At 35.6% G+C, this 22,767-nt stretch overlaps 1 protein-coding gene across 2 annotated transcripts; it reads right to left on the bottom strand.

Moving 5' to 3' along the window:
• Positions 1-16,664: 16,664 nt before the first annotated feature.
• LOC7486593 (probable pectin methyltransferase QUA2) lies at positions 16,665-22,255 on the bottom strand. 2 transcript variants are annotated; one of them, XM_024601741.2, is made up of 9 exons: positions 21,972-22,255; positions 20,647-21,367; positions 20,430-20,562; positions 19,732-19,972; positions 18,893-19,106; positions 18,525-18,700; positions 18,088-18,391; positions 17,466-17,604; positions 16,665-17,272 (listed from the first exon to the last, which is right to left on the bottom strand). In XM_024601741.2, exons 2-9 carry the CDS (start codon positions 21,357-21,359, stop codon positions 17,108-17,110), a joined length of 2,085 nt encoding a protein of 694 aa, XP_024457509.2. In that variant the 5' UTR covers positions 21,360-21,367; positions 21,972-22,255; the 3' UTR covers positions 16,665-17,107. The 2 variants fall into 2 exon arrangements, with proteins under 2 accessions (XP_024457509.2, XP_052309108.1); XM_052453148.1 differs by lacking the exon at positions 21,972-22,255 and adding an exon at positions 21,753-21,816.
• Between the last annotated feature and the right edge of the window lie 512 nt (positions 22,256-22,767).

The raw sequence follows: 22,767 nt of genomic DNA, 5'->3' as shown, positions 1-22,767 counted from the left end.
GCGCCGATCTATGGGGACTCAATTGATTGAACTTAGGGGTGAAATTGAAGAAAATTAAAAGTTTAATGGTCAATTAAGAGTCAAATTGCATAAATCTAGGATCAAGGACTAATGTGAAAAAGACAATAAAATTCAGGAATGACATTGAAGTTCAACAGGGAAAAAATTACATAAAATTAAAAGTTTATGGTTAATTAGAGGTGCAATTGAAAGAAATTAAAAGATGGAAGATCAAAATGAACTTTGACCAAAACCCTAAAAAGTCCAAAATAGCGTCGTTTTGGACAGTATAAAAAAAAAAAGGACCAGACGACGCGTCGTCTGGTGACTTTTCATCTTCTTCTTTATCTGAGCCAGAAAAAGCTGCCCAGTTGGCCTTTTTTTCAAGGCATTTAATACATCATCTTTCCACTAAATTTGACAAAACTTGGATACAAATAAAGGCCTGATATTTGACCACACCCTAGTGGGGTCCTTTCTGGTCGATTGACGCCACAACTGTTGTGACACCGCCTCAAAGTGACCAACCCGACCAGCCCTTCTGTAGTAACGTTTTGGGCCATGATGACAACTTTGAGCTAACGATTGAGATCTTTCTAGATTGAATCAAGGGCCAAGATTTGGCATTATTAAAGACAAAATGTCCCTCTTCCACTCCCTATAAATAAGCGTAGATTCCATGGCCTGAGGGAGAAGAGAATTAGGTCCAAAGTTGACAAAACATTAGCCTTCCCCCTAATATTTTATCTGCCATTATTGTTTTTTTCTCCGCTGCCACGACTTCTACTTCTACAGCCACCTCGCTGTCGTCTTTTCCATCGACAACTCCACCACAATTCACCAACATGATCCCCAGTCGGCCACCTCATGTCGAGAGTAACCACCACGAGCTTCTCTCTCCTCTATAAGTTTCCTTTTCTTCCTCCTAGACCAGCAACAACCTCTAGTCACCTGCAACAATGATAGCAACACTAGTAGACCGAAGATTACCACCATTTTAGTTTCTTCCTTTTCCATCACCACCACCAACAACAACAGCTCAACCACACCGACTGTTTCTCCTTCTTTGCCCTTCAGCAGCCAACACTGTCCACCGGCGTCTCCACCAACATCTCCGCCACTAGTCGATAGCTAGACCAATCAACCACTCCTTCCATGCCAAGTAGTCTCCTCTTCTCTTCTTTTTCTTCTCCCCCCTCTTCTACTTTCACGCTGCATATGAACAGTGAACATGAAATATAATTCACATTCTATTGTTCACATAACTTGCACTAGGCTAGGCTAATGATTAAGTTGCGTTGGGCTAGACCCGGCCCAACCTAACCCAAAAAAAGAGGCTAAATCTGTTAGGCCGCTAGTCAGGCCAGATTTGGCTAGGTTCAGCCTAGATAGTTGGGTCGACCCAACTCAATATATTTAATAATAATAATAATAATAATATTTTAATATTATAAAAAAATTCCAAAACTTTTGTGGGTCATTTTAAAAATATTTATGGGTCCCTCGCATGTTTTTTCAACAATTTTGCATAATATCATGCTGTAGACTTACATTGTAAGATACAGATCTCGTATTAAAAATACTAATTTTCCTCTGAAATTTCAAAAAAAAAAAATTCATTTAAAAAAATGTTTTGTTTCGAATACAGCCAAATCCTAAAAGTTTTTCCAAGCATATTTTCTAAAAGATAAAAATCACATACTTTTTTTTAAAAAAAAGATATCGTAACTAGTTTATGGTTATCCATTAGGGTTTGACCAAAATATAAAAAATCCATAACAATTCTTCTATTGAGAGTTATATTTAGGAAATAAATGTGATGCTACAAGTTAGACTTTAAAACGGCTAGGATTTCACACAATAAGGTATAAGCTCTCTTATAAAGGAAAATCTACCTTGGACCTTACAAAAAGACCAATGGATATAAATACAACCTAGAAAAACAATCAAACAACAATGCAACTTACTTTAGGTAGGGTGCACTGAGGGTGATGCATCTTTCCCTTGCATAACCAATCTCTTATCCAAATTCTCGCAAACCATAGGTTTTCTAGTAACCATAATACTAGGTGACGACTCCTGAACTTTATAATTATAATTTTATGATTATATCCAAAACCATTTCTTTCTTCAACACCTCTCCAGTGGCTAAAACGATGCCCTTCGACATCGCCCCTGACAATATGTAAGAGTTTTTTTTTTCAAAGTATCACGTTAGAAAAAATTTCTTAAGGAATTAACTCAATTAAAAAATTATTATTTATTCAAAATCCAATTTTGAATAACATAGTTTGAAGAGTCACATCACTACAAGATTTCACAGTTTTACCGACGAAAATATTCCATCGGTGTATGATTAGCAGTTCGTCAGTGATTTATTTACCGAAGTCTTCACCAATGGATTATGTCCGTCGGCTTTCCCTTCGTTGGTGATTCCCCATTTCGTCGCTATATCGGTCGGAAACACAAAAAAACCATTTGCCGATGGTTTTACAGACGGAATTTGCGCGCCAAAAAAAAGTTTCCCGCTTGAAATATACTGACGGATTTTCATCCGTCGGTGATATCGTGATTTACCGACGGATACATACCGTCGGTAAAGTTGTCGGTGAGTGTTTGAAATACCGACCGAATATATTTGTCTGTAAATTCATCGGTAATTGTGTCAAATGCCGATGGATTCAGTCTGTCGGTAAATCTGTCGGTGAGTGTTTGAAATACCGACCGAATATATCAGTCTGTAAATGTGTCGGTGAATGCTATTGTCAAATACTGACGGATTCATTCCGTCGGTAATATTAGTTTTTTCTAATTTTTTTTAAAAAATTATTGAGAATACATAATATAAAATTAAATAAATTAATGGTAATAAAAACCAATTATGCAAATAAAATTTATATTAAACATCAAAAACAAAAAATCAAAGTTAAATAATATTCATTACAAACTGAATGTGTTTCAAAAAAAATATATTAAATGAAATTTTAAAGGTAAATAATGTTTATTAAAAATTAATATAATGGTGGAGCTGGAGGAGGAGGAGGAGATCCTGGAGGAGGAGGCTGGTGGTTATACGGCAAAAAAGGATTAGGCGCACATGTTCCACTCTGTGTTGCCATATTCATCACCACTTCGCGAAGCTGTTCATAAGCCGTTTTTTGTTGTGCAGACTCCGCTCTTTGTTGTGCATGAGACGCTTTGAGTTGTGCGTACTTCGCTGATAGGTGGTCGTATCTTTCGGTGAGCTGAGCCGTACGTTGTTGCAAGGCCACGAACTCCTTAGATTGGGAGCTCGATATTGATTGGGAGCTCCCAACAGTTGAAACACTACAGGCTGTCCGCAAGTTGTCGGCTGTAGTGTTGGAGAGCCCGTAAACCTGATTTTTATCGGGTCCACCTGACGATCCAACCTCCATCCACAAATCCGGATCAAATTCCGGATGGGTCAAAATATCATCCCCGTATCTCTCCTTCAACCGATTATTATAGGTCTCTTGAAAATAAAAAAAAAGTAATCATCATATTCAATTCAATAAACATAATAACTTACAAAATAAAATGGTTGAACAAACATACCACGAAATGTTGAGCACGGTTATCAACGAACTGTTGCGTCCCCTTTTGGCGGTCTTGACTCCGCACGTGCGTCTCCATAAACAGCTCCATCGGGCTCGGCTCACGTCCAAGAGACGTAGCCTATAATGAAAAAAGATTTATTAACAACAACTTAATTTAATGATATATTTCACTTAAAATAATCTTACCATCCGTTTTGCATGGGCAACAAACAAAACGGAGCCACCAGTGTGCGTTGTCACCGAGCCATGAATTGGCTGATTCCAGTTGCCAGCACCGGACTGTGAGCGTTGTGTGAACCGCTCAGACGTCACGTGCTCAAGATAGTGCGGCCATATATCTTCCGGGATGTATATTGGTTTGAAATCCCTCCAAACCGCAACATTGTTCCGGCCTTGGAAACCCCTATCTCTCGCGGTTTGTTTTGCCCCTTTTTGTGCTTCATACCAAAAATCACGCAACCTACTTGACGCAACCAAAAATTACATTTCGAAACATAAATTTTTGTCTTAAAAAAATCTTGTATTGTTTTCGATGTTACCTAGTTGCCGCGTGATTTTCCCACACCCTCCTCGCAACAGTGTTGTGCTCACTGTCCCAGTTGAATTTGTTCTGTGTATAAATAATTAATTTTAAATAAAAATAATAATTTATTTACAATTATATTAATAAGCTGAAAATTATAAATTAACACCAACCTCAAACCTGTCAAACCATGCATTGATTTGAGGCATCCATTCAGGATGCTTGGATATCTGACTCCATTGAAACAATGGAATCTCCATCGATGATTTAAACGCGGATGATATTACTCGAGCGGCTTCAATGTTTGTGAACCTGAAAATAAATGAAACAAATTCAATAGTGATTACTTCATAAATTATGTTGTAATTTTTTTTTTTAAAAAAAACTAAAACCTTAACAAACTTACATTGAAAGGTCATCCTTCCACTGTGCTTCGTACTTGCGGGTAAATTGATTCCGTTGCGAATACACGCCGCCTCTGCGTTGTGAAGTAGCGCTGGAAGAGGCAGCATCGGTTGACGGCGCAGGTGATGTAGGTGCCTCTTCTTGAGAGGCACCTAAGGAAATATCATCCTCGCTGCTAGACGAACTAGCTGCGACCATACGTGAGCGACCAATTCTGGTTTTTATTCTACGCATTTACATAATTTTATACAAATAATTATATAATTAAATTCAAATGTTTTAAAAAAATTCGACAGCACCAAGGTTGTCAATTCCGTTCCGTTTCGTCCGGAATGGCCGAAACATTCCATACCAATTCAAAAAACAGAGCACAACGAAACAAATTTCATCTCATTTTAAATCTCGATCCATTCCGGATTTTTCGGCTAAATTCCACCCGTAACGTTTCGGTTTCATTCCACATGTTCCGTTCCGCTCTTGAAAAGCCATTGAATTAAATTGAACCTTGTTCAATTTAATTAATTAAACCACCCAATTATAAAAAGCTATTTTTCATTACTATTTTCAATAACAATGATATTAATAATAATATTGAAAATTATTATTACTATTTTCATTAACAATGATATTAATTTTTTAAAATTAGATTTATCACTAATATATATGGTTTGTATTCATGTTGTTTTTTCATGTTTATACTTTGTAGAAATTTGAGCAAAACAAGGGATGCTTTAGATTCCATTAGCCTTGATAACATTGACCTAACTTTATATTTAAAATATTTGTGTTAAAACATTTTACTTTCATAATATTTTGATATTTTGTTTAAGTTGAATTACTTTAAGTTAAAGATCTATTTAATCTTGACTATTTAGAAATATTTTAAATTTTGAAATTATATTTGTTTGGCATTGTGTTTGTATTGCATAATTTATAATTAATTTATCTTGAATTTGAATTATGTTTGTTGAATATATATATATATATATATATATATATATATATATATATATATATATATATATATGAACAGTACAGCCCTGAAACGGCACGCCGAAACACTCCGAAACTGAAACATTCCATTCCAATTGAAAAAATGAAACACCTACCGAAACGGAATTGACAACCTTGGACAGCACCTCCCCTAACCTGGATACTACCCAAATCCACAAACCTGCACATATTAACAATAGCCACAACCAATTGACCCAATCTATACTAAGTATTCCAACATATTGAATTACTAATCCTAAGGTAAATTCAACATTAAGAATTACAATTCAACAAATTATTCAATAATTATGCCAATACAACAATAAAATATATTCAATAAATAAAACAAACTCTAGACTAACAATTAAAATTAATGGAAAAAATTAAACATAAATCATGCAATAATAGAGTAAAATTAACAATTATTTCAAAATATTCAATTACTAATACTAAGGTAAATTCAACATTAACAATTACAATTCAAAAAATTATTCAATAATTATGCCAATACAACAAAACAATAAATTCAAAAAAAACTCTAGACTAACAATCAAAATAAATGGAAAAAATTAAACACAAATCATGCAATAATAAAGTAAAATTAATAATTATTCCAACATATTCAATTACTAATTCTAAGGTAAATTCAACATTAACAATAAATATTCAACAAATTAACTAATAATAATTATGCCAATACAACAATAAAACATATTCAAAAAATTAAAAAAAAACTATAGACTTTAGGAATGAAATATGCTTACTTTAATAATATGTTGAATTCAATACTTTATCTACATTACAAAAAAATACACCAAAACAAAAAACATAACAAAAAAAAATAGCAAAAAAAAAACCCTTAAAGTAAAATAAAATAGAAGAAACACATACATTTTAAACTGATGAAGATTCACAAGAAAACTTGCTAGAGATTGCAGGTGAAAGCTTTGAAGAATGGAGAGGAAAAGAATCGAAATTTAAGGTGAAAAACTGAGGAGAAGAAAAAATGAACTGAAGGGGCGATTGCTGGAACTTATATGGCAGTTTTACCGACGGATTCACCGACGGATATAAAATTAATTATTATTTTAATTTATTCCATCGGTGAAGTGTCAAAAATCCGTTGGTAATTTTTGAATTTCGCACCAAAATTTTTAATGACCCTCCATATTTTTCGTGGTCCGTCGGTAATTCTGTCGGCAAGATGACGCGGTCAGAGATGCATTTAATGCACAACCATTTGGAATTCACGCAGTCCGTCGGTAGTGACGTCGGTGATTGTGGCATTTCAAGTAATTATTTCAAGTAATAAATATTTCGTGTTACAAAATATATCATCTCCATAATCTAAATTACATGAAAAAAAGGGTTTTACACAGGGCTTTATTTTGATTGTTAGTCAAAATTTTCTTCTTCTTCGTCATCAATTGAATTGTCATCACCTTCATCGCAATCTTCAATATGGATATCATCTTCTTCATCGACATTTGCTTGTCTGCTAGAGCTCAAAACAACATTCAACTCCTCTGCGTCAACATCAACAAGACTATCATCGAAAACATGAAAATTTGAATTTTCTTCCAATTCAATTGAAGGAGCAACTCGATATGGTTCAACCAACTCACTAACTTGAAAGACTTCATCTCACACACTTGTGTCTTCGTTCTCATCCTGAACAACCTCGACACGATCCCGGGGTTTCGTTTTTAAAACGGACAACCAATCCACTCTTGATCGATCCTTTCTAAATGAAGGGGTGTGTGTGTAATAAACTTGTTGACTTTGCTTTGCGAAAACAAAGACATCATTTATGTTGCGGAGTCTAGCTTTTGAGTTGATTTTGACCAGACCATAGTGCGGATCAACTCTGATTCCTCTGTCAGTCATGTCATACCAATAGCATTTGAATAAAAACACTCTATTCTGCTCTTTATGATATTGCAGTTCGACGACCTCTTCTAATCTACCATAGTAGTTAACTTCTAACTCACTACTAGTGGATCCCTTAACACAAACACCGCTGTTGTATGTCTTTCTTCCTTGCCCATATTCTTCAGTATGGAAAACATATCCATTGACAAAATACCCATTGTAGCACTTACATTTTCTTTCAGGCCCCAGGCTTAGTGAAGACAATGACTTAGGCACACTCCTTCCCATTTGATAAACCTTGTATGTAATGTACATCAATAAATAGTAAATGAATGAGAATCTTGTAATGACATGCATACGTACAATAATTTTGCAAGTTAGAATGAGTTTGTGATAGTGCTTACATGTGTTCTGAACCACGTGGCAAATTGTTCATCTTGTAATTGAAAGATCTGGGATTCGGTCAGCTGTGAGTTATTGGAGAGCAAATATTGTCGATGTTGCCTGCAAGTGATAATGAGTGTATGATATTACAATATATAATTAACAATATATTACTCACAAAGTTTATTTAGTATTACATATATATAAACTTACTGAATAAAAGGTCTCAACTCATCACAGTTAAATAGAACATAGTTGTGTGCTTGTTTGAACTCTATTTCCGACAAATATCTTCCTCTTACGGCATTTTTAGGTGTGGGTCGTCCAGTATTGGAGAATATTGACAAGTTCCCACTGGAAGACACTTCACCGCCATCATCATGTCGTGGAACGCGATTGATTCTCGTTCTCAAATGAGGTTCGAAATAAATGTTGAGATCTCCTCAACAATATAGGCCAACAAGAATAAAGAGCAGCAAATGGCCCAAATGGGTTGAATCCGTCTGTACACAACCCAAGACACACATTCCTGGATTCAGCTGAAAAGTGAGGATGCACATTGTTAAAGAGTTTCCACGCTTCGCCGTCAGAAGGATGCACCATCACTCCATCAACCGCATCATGTGTTTGGTGCCATGTCATGTGCTCAGTAGTCCTTGGTGACATGAATAACCTTTGCAGTCTAGGTGTGATCGGGAAGTATCTAAGTTTTTTATATGCCACTAGAGTCTTTCCCCTGCTAGTTCTAGGTTTGTAACGGGAATGCCCGCATGTCATGCACTCGGTCATCTCAGCATTTTCAAGGTAGTATAACATGCAGAAGTTAGGGCACATGTCAATTTTCTGGTATCCTAAACCGAGAGGTTTCATCATGGACTTCGCAGCATAGAAGTTCTTTTTCAGCCTGTCCCCTTCAGGTAAAATCCTTCTCGCCCATTCAATAATCTTGTCATACCCGACCTCACTCAACCCGTGATCTGACTTGATGGTGAACACCTATGCTACGGCCGATAATTTACCGTAGTTCATGCAGTCATCTCATAATGGTTCGTCAGAATCTTTCAACAAATCAAAAAACCTAGCTACATCTGCATTAGGTTTTTCTTCTACGATTAGACATTGACTGACATTACCTTGATTCATTCTCATTGCATCCATAACCATATTTCTGTAAGGATTAGTGTTGTCATTTGCCGCTTCATGCACGTTGCTAGCACTAGAAGTAGACCCAACCACCGTTTCTCCCATTCTCCTCTTACTAACAAATACTTCTCCATATGCATACCAACACTGGTAATTCTCCATAAACTCTTTGTGTAGAAGATGCATCATTACAACATCTGGATGCAGATATTTTTTATTTTGACACTTCCTACATGGACACCTAATACCATCTCCAGTAAAATTTCTGGAAATAGATGTTGCGAAATTAATAAAACCCTGAACTCCGTTACAATAATCAATCCTCCGCAATCCTTGGAGTGAATCTCGATACATCCATGAACGATCATCCATGACTTATATCGAACCTCTATAAAATTATGATGACATCATGTATTAATTAACTAAGTTAGGTAAATAAACTTGCAAAAATATTACTTTACCACTCCAACAAACCAATCACAACTTCTAATAAATATTAAATATTCATTATCATTTATCAACGTCCATACAAATTAACATATATAAATTTACGGAAATTACCACTCCGCAATACCATTGATAAAACTTTAAACGGACCCATTAAGCAAGCTATTAATTATTTCAAAACAGCACATGTAATTCGGTAGTTCCATAAAGTTTTAACAATTTACAAACAAATACAATCTTACAAAATCTAAAACAAATTAACCATAACAGGTATAGAATTATACATTCATATCATATACTACAAGTTTGTTTGAGAAATAACAATAAAACATACATGTACATCTACTAACAAAATACATATACTAAAAAAAAAATTGACATTTAATTAAATGTTAAAATTTAAAAAGATAGAATTACTTACAAAAATTGATAAAATCCGTCGGTAAATCAGAACACGGATGCTGTGACCACAAAACTTCAAGAAATATAATTTGTTGTGCTGAGATGAGGGAGATTTTTGTTTGGGGGGAGGGGGGCTGGTTGTTTGCAGATGGAGAGAGTTGAGATTAGGAAGAAGAAGGAAAAATAGGGGAGGAGAGGGTCGGTAGAGAGGACATATATTAACTTTTTCCGACGGCTTTTCCGTCGGTGATTCTGACGGAAAAACCGACACGTCACCGTACAGATCTGGCATTTCAAATCCCTCGGTGATTCCGTCGGCATTTTAAACGGCGAACCGGTCACGTCACTGTACGGGCTATCATTTTGAATCCGTCAATGATTCTGTCGGTAACAATAACCCCGCCAAAACCTCCACGTCAGTGACCCGCCTTTTTTTTAATTCGAAAACTTTTCCGTCCGTAATTTCGACTTCAAATTACCGACAAAAATATTTCGTCGGTAAATCCATTGCTATTTAGCGAATTTCTGGTAGTGCATGTGTTATCAAAAATCAATTTTGGATCCTCCAAAATTATTTTATAAAAATACAGTTTTATTTAAAAAATCAAAAATTCAAAATTCAAAAATATTTTCGGGACACGAGGAGATAAGCCTTTGAGTTGCAATAGGTCAAAAAACCAAAAGAATAGTCAGATTGTGATATTTTGACAAGACAAGTTCAAGAAAGACTTAACAAAAAGAAAGTTAAAGTTGAAATCCAAAATTGACTAAAATTGAAAGAATTAATTAAGTTCATAGACTTAATTAAACTTCTAACATACTTATTTGACTTAATTATGGACTTAATTGAAGTAAAAAGTAAGTTTGAAAGTCAATTGAAGAAAAATTAAACTCTTAATTAAGTTTAAAGAATAATTAAACTATTAATGGGTTTTGTGAATTCGATTGAGGACTCAATTGAAGAAAAATCAAGTTTGGAGGCCTAATTCGGATTAGTTCGCAAAGATTGAAATATTAAGGACACAATTGAAACTTTAAAAGGTTAATTCGGTGCAATCAATGAATTAATTAAAAAACATTTGAAGTATAAAGTTCAATCGAGAATCAAATTGAAGAAATCTGAAACTAAGAACCACTTGGTAAAAAAGGTTGAAATTTGAGGGTCTAATTGAAGAAGATTAAGGGTGAAATTGCAATAAATTCAAAAGATTAGGGTTGATTTGGGGTTCTATTGCAAAGTTCTAAAGGTTTAGGGATAAAATTAAAAAAAAAACTATTATTCATTGTCTTCTCCCTAGCAGCAAAAAAAAAAAAAATGTCGAAGTAACCACTTTTCAGCTCTAATTTCTCCCTCACCTCTTCACCAAACCACACAAATCTCATGACAATTTACATCCTGTATTTGAACTTTCACTCTAAGCAAAAACTCCAGATCCTATTGCATTAAAACACTTGCAGATTGTCTCTCAAAAACACTATCCAGCACTATTCTGCCTACAAAAATAACGTTTTATCCTTCCTTCATCAGTTACAAAGCAGCAAGATTTTGTCCTTTGCCTTAATGAATGGTTGAGATTTATTCCATTAACCTATGAGCCCTAAAACTTCCATGCTTCTCATATAAAAATCTCACCCAGCCACGATTACAACAACCTTATTCCTTAATCTTTCCAGCCTTAAACAAACCTAGAAACACCCCTCAAATCATACAACACCCCCCCCCCCCCCCCTCCCCCCTCCCCACCAAAAAAAAAACCCTACTAGCTCCATCACCAAAACCAGCCACCGTGCCTCCTCCTCCATCATCTTCAGCAACCTAGAAAACCAGCCCCCACGCCATTTTCTTTGATCCTTAATTGTACAAGCAACAAAACCATTTCCATCTTTAAACCCGTGAGCCACGCCAGCAGAACACATAAAAAATACCGATAGCTCTTCCATTTTTTGAGGAGAGGACCTTCCCTCTTTATGGCATTTCTTTGGGTTTTGGACCAAGACTTCAACTCCTCTTCCCCGAGTTTTTCAAAGACAGACAAACTCAAAAAGTTGTGACTAGTGTTACTGAAAAGAAGGGAGCTGTGACTGGTTTGGAGGAAAATAACATTTCCTCTCAGAAGTCTTCCTCAGCAAGCTACCACCGTGAGCAACATCTCTCACAACCTCTCAGACCAGCAACCTCTAATCCCACCGTGAGCAAGCAACAAGGGTTTCTCTCCAGGCATATGCAGTTTTGTTTTCCAGCCGAGAACCTCATCTACAGAACTGGTTTCAATTAGGACCAGCTGTTGGAGTCTTCTTCATCAGTCACGTCATATCTCTCCGGTTCCACCGTAAGTAGGAGTCCTCTCCATCAGCTTCATCCTGCTCCAAGCTCTGCACCAGCACCAACAGTGAGCAGTCCAGCGTGCACTCCTCCAAAAGCTGCAGCGCAGCTGTGCACTCTCTCAACATCCATTGAAGCAACGTTCAGAAGCTCTCCTTTGCACCCGCACACAGCTTCAATGCGTTGATAAGCCGAGACCAGCAGTTTCAGTTCATCCTCACATAAACCAAGCAGCCCTATCTCCCTTGTTCCAGCCGAAAGCCACAGTAGTTACATCTTCAACCGTGAGAAACAGCACCTGACAGCAGCAACAATGCCATGGGAAACAACCTTTTTTTCACCGCAACTGTACTAGTAGTTGTTGATTTCGTTATCATGATTTGCTCAAAGCTTTCCCAAGTAATCAATTTCAGAAGATAAAGTCTGTTCTTTTAGAAGCCAAGACTACTAAACTGTTACTGCCATGACAGGCATAGTTTTCTTTCCATTATAATTCACTGCTATTGTATGCTTGTCTCTTTTTTTTTTTTTTTTTTTGCCCAGCGCCTTTTTTTTGTTTGAACAAAGCTTGCGTTCGTCATGGTCTTAGGTTTGCTCTAGGTGGATTTGATTTTTAGTATGGGATTTGGCCAAGGTTAAGAAGCCCGGTCCACATGACTAGGCTGAGCCTATTAAAGCCTAAAGTTGTGTTTGGCAAAGTTAAAATTTATCAAAGAAAAATGTATTTGTTTGGGTCTTTAATGCTTATTTGGCAAACATGTTACTATTAAAATTTCAAACTTTGTATTTCTGTTTTTTAAGTGTTTACCAATCACAATCCTCATTTTTTTTTAATTAATTCATTTTTATGCCTTCAAATAACCTATTTGCAATTTTTTTGTTCTTATATTTTACTCTCTCATATTTAATATTCATGATTAAGGTTTAAGTTTTTTTATAAAAAAAATAGCGGATGCTCGCAAAGGTTTCAAAGGTTGTTACTCAATCTCCTGGGTTAAGGGTCTTACTGGGTGTGTAGTATCAGTCTTTTCAAAAGGATCTTGAGTGGTTGAATCTAAGGTTTTTAGACATTGAAAAAATTCTAAGGATTTTAGAGTTTTTGTATGAGGGTCTTAGTCTAGCGCCCCCTACCCCTTTCTAGTTAAGGTTTTGGTGTGGATTTTTTATATAGGATGATGGGAAAGTTCTAGAGGTTGTGACCTGGGGATTTCTTGACCTTTGATGTTCAAGATGAAATTGTAACTATTTATTACATCTAAGGAAGAAAATTTGTCCTGCTCTGCAGCTGGTGAGGGGAGCACGCCGACAATCTCATATTTTGGACTATTAAGGAGGGGTTTTTGTTGTGTTATGAGAGCAACTTAGGGGCAAAGAAAGAAGATTTGAGTGGTTGGAAGGTGGTGATCATGGCCGTTGATTGGGAGAATTTTGGTGTAGTTTAATGGGGGGGGGGGAGGTAAGGGTGAAATAGATATTGAAATGTGGCAACCTAGCCATGTTTTTTTAGCTTTTATTTGAGAAAGTAGATAAATTATAGCTAGATGACAAGTCACTCGATTTAGGTTTAAAAAAATCAATGAACGAGTCATCTATTAGAGGGTAAAATCAAGGTTTAATTTTCCCATTTCAATTCCAGTCCCTAACATCTTTAAACATCACAATCAAGCTCTCAATTGATCTTAATCTTTGGAAATCCTCTCAATTTTACTCCTATTATTTTAATTGGACCATTGACTATTGACACCTTTTACACTTTGGTCTTTGATTTTAAAATTCTTTCATTTTATCTTTAATTGGCCATTCAAACTTTTAATTCTTTCAATTCTACCCCTAATTAAATTAATTAGGTATCATAATTTTGGCTCCTCTTCATCTTGGTCAATAAGCTTTTAGCTCTTGTAAATTTGACCTGAAGTGCCTTCTAAACTTTGATTTTTTTTATTAATTCCTTGATTGCATTAATTAAGTCAATCCAGAACTTGTTGATTCTTTTTATTTTGGTCAAATTGAATTCCAATCTTAAATTTATTTCAATTAAACCTCTGATTAAGTCAATTAAGTGCATAAAAAGTTTAATTAATTCCTTAGACTTTAAAATTTTGTAGATTCATCCCAATCTTCAATATTTTTTCTGAGACTAAGTCCTAATCTTTAATGTATTTCCTTCATTTAGGCTCTCTATTGATACAATTGAAATCTTAAACTTCTTTATTTTGTTCATTATGGTCTTTTAATTCCTAATTTGTGCAACAAGATCCAATTTTAGTTATTTTTCATCAAGAAAAACCCTAATTGTCTTCTCACCTGGTGTTCTCGCCAACTGTGACTCAAAACCTTGTTTGTTCGTGACCCAAAATATTTTTTAAAATTTTGATTTTTTGTTTTTGATTTTTAGATTTTTTTGAAAGGAAAAACATTTCTTTCATAAAAATGAAAAATCATAGAACGTCTAGAATTAAGTTATAATGAAGACTTTTTTAAAGTTTTAACATTCTTTTTAGTTATTACATCACAAGCTATAGGTTCACCAAATACAAACTCTGCTATATCCATATCCACATCCATTGTTTCCTGATAGTAAGTTCCATAAATTAGGATTTTCCTTTCTACTTCTTTCATTAACTTCTCATATCTAGAAGCCTTTACTTCCAATTCATATATATCTTTGAACTTCATTTGTTCGAATGTCTTTCTTAACTCTAATTCTAATCTTTGTTGAGCACTCATAATAAATTTCTTTTCTGGAATTCTAGCCCAACATTTTGCTCTCGCTTCCATGAATCTATCCAAATATTTTTAAACAGTTTCTCCACGATATTGATTTAATTTCACTAAATCAGCCAATACAAATTCTAAGTCTGTCATAGAGAAGCTTGAAATATAGTTTGCATATCATTCCAACTCTGAATTGAATTTGATGAAAAGTTTATATACCAAGTAAAAGCATCTCCAATTAATGAATTTGGAAATAAACTTAGTTTGGTAACCACCCATCTTCTTCATTCTTTCAGTTTTAAGGATGCATGACTTTAACTGCTCTTCTTCATTACTCCATGTGCCTTGTTAGTTTTTCTTTTACAAATCTGGATCATATTTACTCTGTATCCTAATTCTCCTTTAATCTTATCCAAACTTTGTCATTCCTTTGTGTAATATTGGTTTAGCTCATAACCAAATCATGTTTTTCTTAATTTGGCCCATACGTCATTGCATACTTACCAAGTATGTCCCATCATCAAGTTTGTCTTTTTGTATCTTTTAGCCTAGATTTTCTCTTTATTAATGTTATTGAATAACAAAAATGCAATAATATTATAGAGTTATGGCGATTAGAATGGAATATAATTAGGATAACAATTGTGAATGATCTTTCAAGGGAAAAACAAAGGAGTTTTTTCCCGGACTAGCACGCACAGTGCAAAAAAAATTTCCCAAACTAGCATGGCTTAAAAAAAATCATAAATTAACACATTTAAAGCCCTTACATAGGTCACATCTACACGAGTCAATACACGCAAGTACTATCTATGCAACTAGGTACGTGTGTTGCGCATGTAGTATCTACGTAACTAGTACATTTCATTTTTCTTCTTGCATATCCATGTATTCACATTCAAATTAATTCCCCATCTTGTATTTAAATATAGCAAGTCAATACACATGTTTTATGAATATCCAATGACCATGAAAGAAAAAAAAATATTTCAATGGCTAGAAAAAAAAAAGATGAGATGATATAAAAAGACAAGAGAAGAGAGAGAAAAGAAAAGGAAATAAAAAATGTGATGTAAGAGACACATCAAAGCTCTGATAATGACATTTCTTTAACCATTAAAAAGATCTCGACAAGAAAAATTTATAGACACTATGAAAAGTCAACTTTAGAACTGGTAATGAGCCACATGTACCACCTAAAAGATGTGGCATGCTTACTTGTTGGCATTTCATCACCTGTTCCAAAGTTGGTTTTTCATGATGTCTATGGATTCATCTCGTCAGGATTTTTCTGATGAAACTAGAAATGTTATCATTGGAGCTATAGTGTATCTTGGGCTCCTTGTTATTCTTGCCCATGAAGAGTGCTTTTAGCATGTCTTAATATGTATTTGGTTAAAACTATTGTGCCATAGATTTTTACATGCAAAATCAATAATGAAAAAACAGGTTTTCATTAATAAGAAGTAGATTATTTTAGCTTTTATAAAACCAAAATTTTAAACATAATTATACATGTAATTATATGCATGTAATCCAAAACAAAAAGCACCATGTCTTAGAAAGATGGAATGCGACAAAATCACAAGTTTGGTATCACTGATTACTGCCCACGAATTTGAATCGTCATCATATCAGTATGTTAAGTGTTTTACAACGTCCAAACTATGATATGATTCTTGCTTTCGCAAGAAGCATCCCATGTGGATGCGGATCCCATATGGTCTTTTATGCAATTTTGCCCCCTTTTCCCGCACTCACCATCTTATGTCTTTGAGAATGAGAAGGGAAAAAACAAACTGCAAATAGAGGTTGAAGCATAGTAGAAATGTAGTTTCCAAAGTGCTGCAAACACTAAGATGTTAAACGAGAGAAAAAATGATGAAAATAAATATATTTCTTCCAATTGATGAATGAACAGCCAAGCATTTTTATATACCACATCAAGTAAATAGGACTTTGCTCATCCTGTAATCATCTTCACAGTCTTGATCATGTGGTTGTATAGTGTTATAATTTGACATCACATCAAAAATGAAAAATAAATTTAAATCAAACCCTATTCTATACTTCTCATTTGCTCAGCACCTCAACTTGAGTAATTACATGGTCCTGCATAAGCCTTGCGGCTTCTGAGAGTTGTGGTTGGTTCCACCATGATCCATGTTTCCTCTCCTCTCCTCTCCTTTGCTTTCTTGTTTCTTCTTTCTGTTCAAAACTTTTTATCTTCCTTTATATGGCGAAGCTTCATGATCATTAATTAACATGACAAAATGAATATGAATAGTATGATATAACTTTCTCGAGTTCCATTTGCAAAGCTCAAGACGAGACTCCTTGTCTCTTAAAGAAAGGTTTCTGGCAGATAAGGAGTCTATCGTCACTGTTACTTTCGATTTCTATAACTCGTGCATCCCACTTCAGCCGTGTAGTCAGCCTTCTTGCTGATTCAACAAGTGGAGCTGTGTCACGCATTATCACCCAACCCTGCACCAATCACCAACATCACTGCATCTAAATTCTTCTGACCCAGAAACTAGATCATAAAATCTAACAGTTTCCAATCATTGAGGATTCTATCTAGAGAATAGTCTCTCGGATTAAAAGCAGTTCTCCACCTTACCCACAAGAATTACACAGGATACAAAATTAAAAAAAGAGATCTGTTTGAATTGGGTACCTCTGGACGAAGTAACCGATCTATCTCGGTGAATAGATCCAGCATGGTGCACCAGCGCTGCTGACGGGTTTGAAGGGATAAGAGCCCTTCCGCATGCACTAAATCATAACTTCTAGGGTAAGTCGGGAATGGCTCGCACCTTACATGGAAATAATTCACCACGTCAATGGGGAAACAAGCAACATAAAAAGCATAATGGGTAGAAGAGTGCACAGAATCTGGAGTTAGGACATAAAATAAACTTGGGACTGGAAGGTTAAGGCTTAACTAGTCCAAAGGAATGTTATTTATCTTATCCATTTAGGATAACCCAACAACAAGAAAGGGATAAGCGGGCAATCAAATGGGGAGTGAAGGAGAAGGGGTGAGCATCCAAAAGAGGAATGGGGAGAGGAAGGTCAGGTACAGAGTAGATAACCAAACAGAGGAAAAATCAGAATGGCGTATTTCCAATCTAGCATGAAATGTACTAACACCCTGCAGGATCATCATCCAAAAAAAATAACTGACATTGCATCTGATGGTTAAGAAGCCCATTCCACATATGCAAGAATATGAGAACAGGAATAGCATTTACCAATGGATAAACTGAAAAAAAAGGGGAAGTAGATGGTAGAATTACCAATCATGCAGTACACCGATCAAGCCTCTGTCCACTATCAAGGGAAGGTAGTTTGGTCCTCCTGTTGGGACCACATTCATTACCCATACAGACTTCCCGGCTTCCAGTAGTGCTGAATTGAAACCGCCAAAATGAGCGTTCATGTCTAGTACATTCCGGACCATGTTATAAGGTGGAGAAGGATCCTCTTCACCAGGTCTCTTAGGATGATCAGAGAATATTATTGGTGACAAAACAGACCAATAATTAGGGAGTGTTGTTTTCCAGTTCTCTGCATCTTCCCTAAAGTCTGCTGGATGCAGGCCTGAAAAAAAAATATAAAGAACATGGATAAGGCAAAAGGCATACAAGGTATGGATATCCATACTCAGTTCAATATTATGTAGTTTGTCCACCAAGATGCTGTTCCAAAATCATGTAAAAAGAGTATCAATTACCGTATACTGTAAGCTCACTCTTGTTCAAGTGAGACCTAGAAGGCCAGGATGTCTTCTCTTGGATAGGAATCCATCGGCGACTCTGTGTTCCAGCTATGCACCCTTGGAGTGGTCTATAATAAGGAGATTCAACATCATGAGCTTTACTGCAGGTGGAAGGGCCTGCACCGGGCTTCCTATCATAACAAAGCATATTAAGCTACCAATCAGAACCCACCCCTTAGTCATCATAATTATGTAGAGACTTTTTTTTAACCGATTTCTGCATAGATGCATATGCATGCTCTTTAAGCATTATACTGATGCAAATTCAACCAAAATCAATCCAATTTTCAATATGCAAGTTGATATCTTGCCAGTGGCATTACCGTGAACTATAGCAGCTTTTTTTACTGGTCTTTTTCCATAAAACAGTTTCATCTTGTTGTGACAGCATCTCCCAGCAGAGATTTTCAGCAAAATCTCGTACAAAGTTCCACCTTTTCTGGTTCTCTTTGTTACGAGCATTGGTAAGTGGTGAAGTCCAGACAAAATACCCACCGGGCTTCAAAACTCTGTCAGCTTCGATTAAAAAAATACCATCTGCAGCATGTGACGTGAATATTTAGCAGTGTTTACATGACCGGCTTCACACAGCAAATAGCAAACAAGAATATAAAGTTAACAGTTGCAGGCACACTGTTTGAAGACTGTCTGGTCTTTTCAACAATCATTTTCCAGCAATCAGATTTAAAACCAGGTAACCCAATGGAGGAGAGTAATTAGTAGCCTATGAGTTGTGCACACTTATTCAACCTCTAGACCTCCGGAATTAAAATTAAAAACGAATATGAAGCCGGCAAAGTAATACTTGATGGAATAACTTTGAGATAGATCTGCAATATTAGATTTTGAAAAGAGGAGGGCTATGTAAATTGGACAAATATATGGTAGATCATGCTTATCATTGTTTACTAGTAATTTGTACACTTTATTCCAACTCTTATCTCTTATCCATACAGACTTCTGATAATCTATTACAGTTAATGTGAACACTAAATTTGCATAATTTTCCCTGTCGAATATGCAGTGAAGTGAATTTTCAGCACAAAATAGAATTTAGTTGACATTTTAATTTCTTCATAAGATGTGATATGCATTCATATCAGTATTCATATATGTCCCACATTGTCACAATGATCACTAAATAAGACATCAGAACCAATACCTTTGTGGTCCCAATCAACACCACATCGTGCACAATGCAACATATCAAAGGAAAGAGAAGGGTATGGCAATTGATTCGAAGTAAAAGAACCAATCATCGCAGGAAGACCTCTTTCAAGAGTAAGTTGAACTTGACTGCCTGAAGGCTCATAGTTTGCAATGCACATAGTTAAGAGCTGCTTCGAAAAGAGATGTGCTCCAAAGCTACCATAACCACATCCTATATCCAAAATGGTTCTCACCTGCAAGAATCAGGAAATAAACATGGGTAGTTATTACATGTATTGCACAGAGAGCATAACTAGTATCAGGTAGCTGCAGAGTACAAGTGAGCTGCATAATTTCCATTCTTGACAGCATTGGACATCATACTGTCATAGAGCACTAAAATGGTTTCTTATTCTCCTTTTTTTATCTTTTCCTTTTGATAACTAATCAAAGAGCACTATTATATTTTATAGAATTTAGACTGCACGTTGCTCAAACCTTGTTTTCTGGGTTGCACATTGCTCAAATTAAAAGGTTTAAATTTGAAAACTAGTTACTCCAACAGTTTACTAAAAAAAGACTCTTGTTAGTTAACGAAACCACTCTGTATCCAATACCAGACTACAGTAATGCTACAAACTAAGAAAGTACATGAGACATAATTAAACTTATTTTAAGGTTCCCAAAAGGGAAAAAAATATAGGGGCTTACCCCAGCTTGTACAAAGTTGGATTCATTTCTCAGTCCAATCATTTCAGCAATTTGATGTGAGTAATCTTCAACACCATCAAACATGGGAGAGGCTGAACGAAAAGAAATCTGCTCTTCATCCAACATCATCATCCTGCCAACCACGGTAACAGAGAAATCAACAGAGGATAACAAGGAAATACAAGTGCAAGTAATACAGTAAAGTCCATTCACTTACCTCTTTGTCAAACTACCAGATGAAAGAACCTCTTGTGCAGTAAGTTTTACATTTGCAACCCAGATGATGTCTCTTCCCGTAGGCCAATGAAGAGGGATCCTATAATTTACAGGAGGAAGCACCATGCAACTTTGCCTCGAACTCTGCCCACAATGACGATCATTCTCGCTACCATCAGAATATCCCAAAGCAAGATTCTCGGAAACATTGAAGCAAGGAACATAAATTTCAGACTCTTGAGAACAGAACTCCAATTCTTGCAACCTCGAGGAACCAAGAGATAGCTCCCCAATATCCCACATGTCAGAAACAAGTTGCTCCTGGAGTCGCCTATAAGTGTGTAATATTTGACCCCTTGACAATGTCGATATTGAGATCGTCCACCAAAAAGATCCGGTAAGAGCAAGAACTACAATCACAGCTAAGCTCAACTTCAAAAGTAGCAATGTTAATTTGTGTCGGCTTCTTGGACTTCCGACACTGAATGGATCAGATGCAAAGCCACTTTCACCGTTGACATATTTGGAAGGAGAATTATTATCAGGAAAAAGTACACGGAAAGGAAACTTCAGAGCTAAATAACTTTGATCAGAAGAACGATTCCTATCCATATCTTCCTTTTCTGTTTTATCTTTCATTTGGGAGTCCCATAAATCATTGCTGTTCCCAGAGATCCGTATCCCTGTTGCACCTCGATGCAGAGGCCTAGACATTCTATAACCTGAAAAACCAGCAATAATTAAATTTTTGAAATAAAGTTAAGCTCACTAAGGTTTTTACCTGAATCCCAATAGAAAACGAGAGAAATTTTTCTCAAATGAGCTAAAAAAGCAAAGAACAAAGAGCCCAAGAAGGCAAGAAACCTTCCTTATTGCAAGGAATCAACCCCACTCCAAAATTTTATTTTATTTTTTATTTTTTAAAAAGGCAACGCTAAAACAAACATCAGAAAAAAAAAAATAGAGCCTATGAAAAGAAACTGCAACTACTAAAGGAATAGACTTCATTGGTAATTCCAAGACTAAACACATGAGAGGAAAAAAAAGAAAGGCAATTGAGATTCAAAGACAAACAAAGCAAATACATTTCAAAAGTAAGATAATCACTTTTGATTCCATTGAGCCTCTTAACCTTTGATTTGTATATATGCAAGTGAGAGTGAAAGTTCATTTCTAGTAAAAGAACTCACTTCATTTCAGTACCTAACTAAAACACCAAATAGCCCGCACAGATCAATCCAGTAAACTGATAAAAAAACAAAGAGGTATCATAATTTCACAATCCAATCAAATCTAGCAGAACTTCAAAGAGAAGAAAAACACCACCTTATATGGGGCACAAGCGAAAATACAAGTTCGCTTTTTCAGAGCCACGAGGAAAAAAAAATCCCTGAAATCAGCAAGAATTCACGAATGGAGTGATGAAACATAAACCCATGAATGAATGGATGGAGTGATTGAACCCAGAAGCAGCTTTTGCTGTTAAAGATATGTCTGGATCTCTCTCACGACGGACGCGAGAGAGATGATTACTATGGATCCCAACACAACAGAACTCTCGTGAAAACTAAAAACTCTTCCTTTTTATAGAGGAAAGTTTTTTTTTTTTTTGTGATGAAAGTAGCTAAATAATAGTAGTGGTAGTAGTTTACTACTGTTGATTTTGATTTATTAATTAGTGATCAATAAATAAGTGAGACGTAAACAATTATAAAACTAGCTTATCTCCTGGACTAGACTCCAATCCCAGCTGTCCTTCTCCATGGCCATTCCACACTAAATAAAAATAGGAATATTTGCTTATTCCCTCGATCTTTTTACTTCAGATCTTTGAGCTGATTATTACTAAGACATTACTAAATGTATCTCGAGCGGAATGCCTCAAAATCATTAAAAAAAAAAAAAAAAAATCATTTTAGAAAAAAAGTCACTCTCTCTGTTTTATGAGATATGAATGACATCATTTTAGGATCAGCTCTTCGTGCGTGTGTATAAACAAGGGATATGGATATTGTGCTGCGTAGGGAGCTGGTGTTTTTGGTGTCATTTTCTTTAGTTATTGCTATGAAAATAAAAGGCAAATGGAATTTACCATGGATATGTGCAGGTGAGAGGCAGGGAG

The sequence above is a fragment of the Populus trichocarpa genome, chromosome 5, assembly GCF_000002775.5.
Source record: "Populus trichocarpa isolate Nisqually-1 chromosome 5, P.trichocarpa_v4.1, whole genome shotgun sequence".
Taxonomy (NCBI): Eukaryota; Viridiplantae; Streptophyta; class Magnoliopsida; order Malpighiales; family Salicaceae; genus Populus; species Populus trichocarpa.
This window is presented reverse-complemented; position numbering and strand designations above follow the sequence as displayed.